The sequence below is a fragment of the Microcebus murinus genome, chromosome 19 (genome assembly GCF_040939455.1).
Source record: "Microcebus murinus isolate Inina chromosome 19, M.murinus_Inina_mat1.0, whole genome shotgun sequence".
In the NCBI taxonomy this organism is placed as follows: Eukaryota; Metazoa; Chordata; class Mammalia; order Primates; family Cheirogaleidae; genus Microcebus; species Microcebus murinus.
The window spans coordinates 29472237-29482356 of NC_134122.1; the positions used below are offsets into that span (position 1 = coordinate 29472237).

At 60.1% G+C, this 10120-nt stretch overlaps 1 protein-coding gene across 1 annotated transcript; it reads right to left on the reverse strand.

Moving 5' to 3' along the window:
- Positions 1 to 1152: 1152 nt before the first annotated feature.
- MYL10 (myosin light chain 10) lies at positions 1153 to 8761 on the reverse strand. The gene is made up of 6 exons (XM_012758880.2): positions 8711 to 8761; positions 8332 to 8407; positions 7423 to 7527; positions 3495 to 3573; positions 1422 to 1470; positions 1153 to 1328 (listed from the first exon to the last, which is right to left on the reverse strand). The coding sequence occupies exons 1-6, from the start codon at positions 8744 to 8746 to the stop codon at positions 1230 to 1232; spliced, it is 444 nt and encodes a 147-aa protein (XP_012614334.2). The 5' UTR covers positions 8747 to 8761; the 3' UTR covers positions 1153 to 1229.
- Positions 8762 to 10120: the final 1359 nt, after the last annotated feature.

The window sequence follows — 10120 nt, forward strand, 5'->3', positions numbered from 1 at the left end:
CCTCAAGTGATCCTCCTGCCTCAACCTCTCAAAGTGCTAGGGTTACAGGCCTGAGCCACCACACCCAGCCTGTAAATTCCTGCATGTGTCTTGACGGCTATAGGACAAACATTTCTGGAGGTATATCCCCAGGAGTGGAATTGCTGGGGCAGAATATGCATGTCTTTAGCTTTAGTAGATATTGCCAAACAGAGTTCAAAAGTGGTTGACCCCCTTTACACCAAGGTCCATGAAGAGTTCTGGGTGTTCCACAGCCTTGCCGACACTCAGTACTGGCAGTCTCGTTATTTTAGCCATCCTAGAGGGTAGCGTGAACCTTATTATCATTGCATTTTCCTTGTGAGGAATGAAGTTGAGGATCTTTTCAGATCTTTATTGGCTATTTCGATATTATTTCTTATCATCTACCTTTTCTATTTTTTTTTTGGGGTTGTTGTCTTTCCAGTATTGATATATAGGATTTTTTAAAATATATATTCTGGATGCGAGATCTTTGTCGTGATCTATGTGCTGCCAGTATCTCCTCTCATTCCCCGCCTCGTCTTTTCACATTCTTAATTGCATCTTCTGGTGAGCAGAAGTTTTCCATTTTGATGAAGTCCAATTTATGTACTTTTTATTTGATGGTCGGAGCTATGTGTGTTCGGTTTTAGACGTCTTTGCTTACCCCTTAAACATCCGCGCATCTTAGCCTCTGGCCAGGGTGCTGCTGCCAGCTTTCTCTGGTTCTGCCCCCTGCTGCTCCCACGGATGTCCTCTCCCCACCGTTTGCCCTCTCTGACCCTCTCATGCATCACAGTCAGCACGATCGTCCTGCCCGGGGACAGGTCTGGCTCCTCTCGGAGGCCCTGGGACTGGCACTAGCTCTGGCACGCACTAGGTGCCCAAGGAAAGCCACATAAATGAAGGCGACTGTGGCCCAGCTGGGGAGCATTAAAACTGTCAATTAGTTCTAAACACCAGCTCATCAGGAACATGTGAGCAAAGCCAGGGAAGCGAAAAAGTTTTGGAAAAACCAAAAAGATAGGAATGTTTAGCTTTCTCCCCAACTGGAGAATTAATCATACAAACTCAGACCTTGTTAGCATTATTTATTCTTACTTCGTCCCCAGACCATAAGTTGGGGGTTGGGGGGGGCTTTTCCCTGCACCCTCTGGCCACAGGAGCTCCCCTCCACCCTCCACCCCCCAGCATGTGCCGCCTCTGAATGTGGGGGGCACTCCCTGTCCCTAGTCCTTCTCTTCACCGTGCGTGATGACGTAGCACAGGTTCCTGTAGTCCAGGTTGCCGCTCATATCTGGGGGGAAAGCTGCGAACATCTGCTTGACCTGGGAAGGGAGCAGAGAGTCAGCCTGGCCCAGGCGGAGCATTGCGGTGGCCAGAGCAGGGAATGGGCTGCACCTTGAAAATCCCCAATTTACCTCCTCTTCACTGAACCGGTCTGCCTGGGTCATGAGCTTCTCTTTGATGCTGCTCCAGGGAGAGAAAGGGTCAGGTTCAGGGGAAGGGCTTCCCTGCTTGGACCTGCAGATCGCAGGGGTGAGGACGGTAGGTGGGGTGGGGGTGGGGGCGTCCTGGCCTGGGAGGACGCCAACCTGGGGCTGGCCCTACCTGGCCTCTCTGATGGCCATGTGGCCTCGGGCAGCTCTCTGAGCCTTGGTTTCCTTGCAGGCTCTCTTCGGAGCACCGGGTGGGGACCAAATAGAATTTCCCATCATGCACTAATAATCGCCCTCCAGGTCACTGGAAGGAGACAGCCACCCTCCCACCCCCGCCGGGGGCCTCCTGTGCCTGGGTCTGGGCACACTGCTTTTCCCAGCTGGTGACTTTCATTGACAACATTTTACAGACTGCAAGATGCCTGTGCTTGGCCAAGGGCACGAGAAGGCCTGCCCAGGTGTGTCCTCCTGGATCTTCGAATGGCTGATGCCCCCTCGAGCCCAGAGGAGGCCGCAGGGCTTAGGGGACTCAGTGGGCAGGGCCGAGCCGGGCCCGCGGCACCCAGAGTGTCCTCTGGCGCCGGCAGCAGCAGGCCTCACTAAGGACCGACGCACATTTTCCATTATTTATGTTACCACAGGACCGTCACAGTTTCCAGCTCTCCAGGCTGGGGACTTTTCACAGACTCCGTTTCAACCAGAGCCCCCACCGCGGCCTGTCTGGCCTGCGGCCACATCTCCCAGGTCCTGTGTCCCAGGGCGATGCCTTCAGTTCCCACATTTGGCCCCTAAGGGTTCTTCCCAGCTGTGACCTCACACCAGTGGGCGTGAAGGTGACATTGGAGGGATTGGCTGAGGTCACTCTAGGGGTGCCCTGGTCCTTCCCCGGGTCCCCCAAATGGAGGGGTGGAGAAGGGACGCTGCAGCATGGAGAAGCCCTCAGCAGCCTCTCCCACCCTAGGGCATGTGTGACTCGCAACCTTGGAGTTGAGAACATGTGAGCTGGCCAGACCCTGCCCACCCCACCCCTGCCCTGCCGGCCCCTCCCGCCCCACCTCCACGTGGGAGGATCTAACAGGCAGCGAACTGGCCTCAAACCTGGAGTCCCAAAGCATCAGAGCAACTGGCCAGGAAGCCTGTGTCCTGAGAGGAAATCTCACCGCCCAGGGCCACCCACAGGTGCAGTGTCCGGGGCCCCCGGCAGGCTGCCACCCTGGGCCCTTTGCTCCTGTGCTCTCACTGGATGGGAAGACACAGCAGCACCCCCACCTCCACCGCTGGACAGCTGCCCGAGGCCACCTCCCCCTCAGGCCTCCCAGGCTAAGCTCGTCCCTTCCCCAGCCCTCGCCAGCGCCTTGCCCAAGGCGGTGGCCCCACCTCCATCTGGGCGTCCACTCAGGCTCTGGCTGACGTCTGGCTCAGTTCTGTCCCCAGACCCTGGACCCTGTGGCCACTGGCCTCTGGCTCTTCTCTTGTCTATCTGCCCCTCTTCACCCCTGCACCCGTGGCCCTCCTGGGAGCTGCAGCCCTCTCCTCCCCTCCTGCAGGCTGGCCCCATGGTGTCCCTGCCTCCATCCTCTCCCATGCTCCCAGGCAGACCGGGGTGCAGGGGCTGGTGTGCTCAGTCTGCCCCACCCCTCTCCCCCACCCTCCAGCCACTGCCGACTCCTCCTCCCCAAGCCCTGGCCCTTCGCTCCCTCTGTTCCCTCATCTACAATGCTGTTCCGGCCCCAGCCTAGGCATCCGGGAGCCCTCCCTCGAGGCTCACCCTCTCCCCATCTCCCTCTCCCTGGCAAGCTCTCCCTAGTGACCCCCGCCTTATCCACTTCCACACACATGGGGATGGGGACACCTGGACCCAGAGAGGAGAGGGGACATCAAGCCACAGCTGCTGGGCTGGGCAGTGGCCTCCCGCTCCTGGCCAGATGTGCCCAAGCTCGGCTGAGTTCCAGGCACAGGGGGGCGCTGGGGGGCCACTCACCCTGACCCCAGCCTCGCTGGCTCATTGCCTGAGCCTCTGGGCAGAGAGGATCGAGGAGGGCAGGGGGCACTTACAAGTCAGCCTTGATGAAGCCTTTCCCTTCCGTGTCGAACACCTTGAAGGCATGGAGGATGGTCTCCTCTGGGTCCGTGCCTAGAAGCAGCACACACAGGGCAGGAGAGGGATGGTAGAGAGGGTCACACAGAGACAGGAGCCTGGCTGGGCAGGGGCTGGGGGCTTGGGCAGGTCGCATCCCTCACAGAGGGGGACAGCTGTGCGGGGCTTCCTCTCTGACATCTATTCCCCAGTGGAGGGCGAGCCCATCTGAAGCAAGAGCAAGGAGGTTTCAACAAAACAAGAAATAGTCGTAACAGATGAGGGTGCTGCTTACAAATAATGTGAACAACCTGCACAATGGTACATGGAGACCCTGGCTGAGCCTTTACTATGTGCTTAGCCCTCCTGACAATTGTCCCTGTTAACAGATGAAGAAACTGAGACTCAGAGAGGTTAAGGGACTTGTCCAAGGTCTCACAGCTGATGCTGCCACATGATGGGTGAGGTCCATGGGGTGGCAACTCCAGGGCTCACACATTACCCAAGCTGTGCACAAGAGTCTGTGGGTGGAAGGAAGAGTGCTCTGCACCTGGGGGCAGCTGGAGCAGTTCTGCTTTTGTCACTGTCACAGCTCCGGGGAAAGACATCATCGGAAGAAGTAATTTTGATACCCACAGTAGATTGAGTGCACAGCCCCTCATTTTACCAATGAGAAAACTGAGGGCTAGAGAGAGGAGGGGGCTTCCCCAAAGCTTTGCAGGCAGCGTAAAGGACAGCAGGTGACCTGGCGACCCTCACCCAGCACTTTCTCCTCTTCTCTGTCACTCTGCCCCTCTGGCTCTCTGCGGACCCAGGAATGCCCCCTTCCTTTCTTTAAGGCTCAGCTGTGTCATTGTTGAAATGGGGACAGAGGTGGTGTTTGCTGATCACAGGATAATGGTAAGACTTCGAGAAACATCAAAGCATCAGGGCCACAAACACGTCTGTGCCAAGCTCCGTGCCTGCAGCGTCACCGTGTCATCCCACGAAAGCTCCAGAACAGCCACGCAGTAGGCGCTGCTGTCCCACTCTGCCACAGCGGGGCCGAGCTCACGGAGCTTCCGGCACTCGCCACAGCCCCGCTGATGAGAGAAGGGAGAATTTGAACCCCCTCCTTGGAGCTGCGGAGTCCCCCCTCCTTCTCCCACCTGTGCTCCTGCCAGTGATGCCGGGGTGGGGCCGTGTGACTCCCCCGTCAGACTGGATCAGGGCTCTGTGTCTCCCCTTCAGACTGGGAGCTCACCCAGGACGGGATGGTGTCTGCGTCACTCAGCATCCCTGAGACAGGCCCCTCGGGAAGGAGCCTGGCCCATGCTGGCCCTGCTGCCTGGGAGCTCCTGGAGGGCAGCGCTGTGGGCTCCCCCTGGGCAGGGTGGCAGGGAGCTGGGGTGTCAGCCCAGAGGCTAGGCCCAGGGTCCAGCTGGGGCAGGGCTCCTGGCCCTCCTGGCCTGGCCAAGCAGGGTGGGGGTGGCTCCAGGCCGGTGAGGGTCGAATGGCCAAAGGGTCACGATGGGGACTGGTGTGGGGTCTCTGCCTCCAAGCTCACAGCCTTGTGGGGTGCACGGAGTAGTGGAGAATGCCCAGCGTCTTTGAAGGGCATCACTGCTGGGCAGGCTTGTGTCTGGCTCCAGGACCACGCACACAGACTGCGCCCAGCTGCTGGACACTCACGCAGCCCTGCCACGCCCTGTCGGGGCGGCTGGGAGCGCTGGGCCAGCCGTCCTCCCTTCCCACCTCCCCAGAGAGGGCCTCCGCTCTCAGGACTGCGAGCCTCATAAAATGCGCTGCAGAGTGGCAGCTTCCCCCATCATTGTTGGGACTCTCATGACAAAGTCTCCTCTTCCCAATTAGCGGGCAGGATAAGGCGGTGCCTGCCCCAGCCCCCTGCCCTCCCGGCTCCGGCCCCTCCCACCGGCCTGTCACGCAGGCTGGCCGAGTTTGCATGACAGGCTCAGCTGGAGCCGCAGCTTGGCACCCTGCAAAATGAAAAAAAGCTGCAGCTCCACGGCCCCCACCAGACCCTGGGTCACAGCTCCAGCCCAGCCTTGGACGAACGCCAGCTTAGGCCTCTGTCTCCCCATCCGTAAAGCAGGTTTGGGGCCCCTCATGAGCTGAAGAGCCCCCTCCCCTTCCCCTGAGCACTTCTGAAGGGTGTCACTAAACTCCTGCCCATACAGCAGGGCCCCCTCGCCCATGCCCGGCACACACCATGCTGGGGGCAGGAGGTGCCTACTGTCTCAGCCCCTGGGCTGGGCCCTAGGTCCCCCTGCCCTCCCGCAGGCTCTCCTTTCTGCTGGCCCTTTACAAGTTTCCCTCAGCCACGTTGCTCTGGATAAAAGCGGCAGGCCCGTCCGTCTGCTTCCTTTGAAGTGGCCGGCTGGAGTCACACAGCTTTCCCATAGTGCACACCCTGCCCCAGCACCTGGGCTTCTGGACTTTTCTAGGAGGCAGCAGCCACAGTCCTGGGAATCACTGCTACCTGGAGGTGGGGCCAGGGGCACCCCTGACCCAGCTGGACAACCCTAAGTTCACAGCCTGCCCCAGATGGGGGTGCCTGCCCTCCCCACCCTCAGTGTCCTGGTCTCTAATGCCCGGGTGGAGGTCAGCTTCCTCCTGGCTCTGGGATCAGCCAGGACACATGCGTGGAGGCTACTGTACTCTCCAGGGGGGTGTGACCCACAAGAGCATCTATTTTTCACCCAATAGGTCTGTGGTGTTAGGTAGGGTACCCCGGCAGTGGGTTGTATGGTGGCCCCATAAACATATGTCCACCAGAACCTGTGACTGTCACCTTATTTGGAAAAAGGGATTTCGCAGGTGTAAGTTAAAGACTATGAGATGGAGGCGGTCCTCCTGGGTGACCCAGGGGGCCCTAAATGCAGTGCACATGTTCTTATGAGAGGAAGGGGCTGCGTGGCCACGAGGAGGGACGGCAGGGGTACCACCCCGGAAGCTCCATGAGGCAAAGAACGGTTCTCCCCAGAGCCTCTGCCAAATCTTGGACTTCCAGACCCCAGAGCTTCGAGAGAATATATTTCTGTTGTTTTCAGCCTCCACGTTTGTGGTTATGCCTCACAGTAGCCTCTGGAAGCCAATACAAACCCCATTTTACAGATAAAAATTACGAGTCCAGAAAGCAGATAATCCTGTCCCAGGTCACCCAGGGGGGCAGTGGAAGTCAGGTCATGACCCTATACCTGGCCAAGGCAGGGAGGACAGGGAGAGCGCTGGGCAGGGCAGCCTGAGAGGGGGTGACCACAGCACTCACCTCCTGGGGCAGCCACTGCCCAGCCTAGCCAACCCTTCTCAATTCAGAGGACACCATTATGGGGGAGCTCCCCAGGGGCAGGAGAGAAAGGGGGCAGAGATGGCCCCCACCCTCACCCTAGGCCTGATGCCGTGGCAGGAGGTGCAGTGGTTAGAGCCAGGGTTTGAGGTTGAGGCTCCATCCCAGCCACTCTCTGCTGGGGCACCTGGGGCAGGTGTCACAACCTCTCTGAGCCTGAGAGTTCTCATTTGTGAATGGGGCTCCCTGACTCTTCCACTGGAGTCTTGCAGTGACTACAGACAGGGTGAAGAACCCATCCCGCACTGGGGTCGCCATAGAAGCTTTCCAAAATCCCGTCCCCAGTGACCCTCAATGTGCCCCCATCAGCAGAGCAGGCAGTGAGCCCACAGGTAGGGAGGTGAGAGGGGGAGCGGGCAGGGAGAGGTGGGGGGCCCTCCTGACGGTGGCAAAGGTCATACATGGCAGGGTTTATACAGTCACCCCTGGTGCTGAAGGAGTGTGTGCCCAGGGGCTGTGTCTGGGGGCCACACCGTGCTCCCCCATGTGCTGTGTGTGTTTGCACCAGGGCCCCCCAGGCCACCCACCCCGGCCCCTCCCCGGGGCCCCAGCCCGCTCACCCTTGAGCTTCTCCCCGAACATGGTCAGGAAGACGGTGAAGTTGATGGGCCCGGGCGCCTCCTTCACCATGGCCTCCAGCTCCTCATTCTTGACGTTGATGCGGCCTGCGGAAGGAGGGGCCCCAGGAGCGTGATGGGGGGCCTACAGAAGGGCCCTGCCTGCAGGCAGCCCCGGGGAGCAGAGCTCGGGACCATGGAGAGTCCTGCAGCCTCCCCACTTTGTCACCCCACCCACCTGACTCAGCCCTAAGGTTGTGGGGGCCCCTGTGGGGTCATCCAGCCACAGCAACACCCTTCTGCCCCTGCCGGCCTCCCCGGGAAGGAACAAGTCTGTCCTTATCCTCATCTTACAGGTGAGGAAACTGAGGCCAAAGAAGCTGTAGCTGAGGCGCACAGGGGCTGCAGGCCTGGCTCTCAGGGCTCACGCACCCCAGGAGGGGGTCAGGACCCTGCCCGAAGGTGGGGATGCCTTGGAGATGGATTCCTCATGGTCTCAGGGGACACTCAGATTCCCAGGGGCTCCGGGCTCAGTACAGAGTTGACTTGGTTAAGTCCTCTGCCCCACCTCACACCCCCACTGGCCCCTTCAGGCCCTTCACTGAGCCCCTAGACAGGGACAAGCCTCCCTGGGGCTGCAACCTCCCCTGCCCCCAGCTTCTCGCCTGCTCTCCCGATCCTGCCACCCCCAGCCACTCCTGCGCCTGAACCGTCCTCCGCTTCCCTGCCTGAGTCCTCCTCCAGCCCCCAGGCCCTTCCCCTGGCTTCCCCGCCAGCGGCCACCTCTCCCCTGTGCCCTCAGCACAGGCACCTGCCACACGTCTGTGCCCACTGCCCTGCTGCCCCCGCTGCCCCCGCTGCCTGGGCCCAGCTCCCCCTCCAGCACACACTTCCCCGCTGCCGGCCACCCACCCAGTGCGGCGAAGGTGTCCCTCAGGTCCTCCTTGTCGATGAAGCCATCCCGGTTCTGGTCCATGATGGTGAAGGCCTGGCAGAGACACGGCACTAAGCAGCCTCCAGCCCAGTCCCTGCCGAGTCCCCACCCCAACACCTTCCCCTAAGGGCTGTCCTCCTCCCAACTGCTCCCTGGCTCAAAGAGGGAAACTGAGGCTCAGAGAGAGAAAGGCCTTGCTCAGCGTCACACAGCAAGCACAGCCTCAGATACAGAGAGAGGTCACATGTCTAGTCTCTGAGGCATGCCAGGGTGGCCTCAGAAAGTAATGACAACTGCTCTTCGGCCCCGGGGACTGAAGGCTGACCCTGTGTCCAGCTCCCTAAGCGACTGACCAACCTCTTTAAACTCCTGAATCTGGGACTGATCGAACATGGAGAAGACGTTGGAGCTGGCTCCGCCTTCCACTCTTTTCCGGGCTCTTCTCGGCGCCTGCGAGGTGCCAGGTGAGGGCTTGCAGCAGCCCCTTCCTCGGGCGTCAGCGACCCCCATCTCCCAGAGCGGCGAGGTCCCCAGCGACACCAACTCGCCCTCCTGGAGCCCACGGCAGACAGACCCCGCTCCCAGGGAGGCCAAGCAGATAATCAGGACGTCTTCCCAGCCCACGGCCACCCCCAGGGCCAGACAGCTGCTTCCTGGCCAGCCCCCGGGCTCCGGAAGGGGGTCAACGCCCGCGCTGTGAAGCGGAAGGGGCACCTCTGCTATCTTCAGCCTCTGCCCGGGGTCCCCATCCCCTGCCCCGCCACCCTCTGCTACGCCTGGAATCCTACCTTGCCATCAGCTGCTAGAACCTTCCCTCATGGTCTCAGGAGAACGTCTGGCCTTTGTCCCGACCCAGAGCTTCTACTCTCTCCCACCCAGTTCCTCTACTTCCCCAAACCTGCCTTCTCTCCTGACGTGGCCCTGCCATTCCCACTGCCTGGAAGGCCTCCCTGCCTCCGTCTGGAAGGATCCTATCCATCCTTCAGGCTTAGCTCCTTGTCACCTCTTCTGAGAAGCTTTCTCTGACCCCAGGGCATTCTCTCCTCCCCACAGGTCTCCAACGTGGACTGTCACCCCTACAGCGAGTACCACACTGTCCTGCCAAGCTCTGGGTGTCTATCTCCCCAACTAAGTGAACCCCTCGGGCGAGCCCTGTCTGTCCCATTGCTGGCCTCTCCTGTCCCCACCCAGGCCTGGCTCAGAGCGGGGATCAGCTGGTGTTTGGAAATAGTCGCCCAGAGCTCAGGCCCACGGCAGCAGGCAGGGCGGGCGACCACCCACGTGGAGGACATGGGGGTCCCTGACTGGCCTTCCTGCCTCTGGGGTGTCATGGTGCCTGAGTGTCTCCCATGAGGCAGTCACTGAAAGCTCTAGGTCCCTAAGAGCCCCCAAGGGACCTCACCCTCCGCAGCCATCATTAGAGCCCCCAGAGCACGGGCTCCCCTGCTCCTCTGCCCCCCACCTGCCCCCAGAGCCTGTGTGGTCCCCCTGCCCCCAGCTCACTCCCGGCCCCACCCGCACTGGCCCCCTCCCCTCGGCTCCTGGCCCCACGTCAGGAGCGGCAGCGCCCGGCTGACTTATAATTAGCTTTTACTGGGTGCTTTGTCTCCACTAATCCTTTGAAAGGGGCTGGCAGGGCGGCCGGGACGTTATGATGCTGTAAAAGCTCTGTAATATTTATAAATCCCTTCAGACATCATAAAGAAAAGAACTTCCCTGCAGAGTTCATCTCACATAATTACATATACATTTCCCTCTGATTAATAA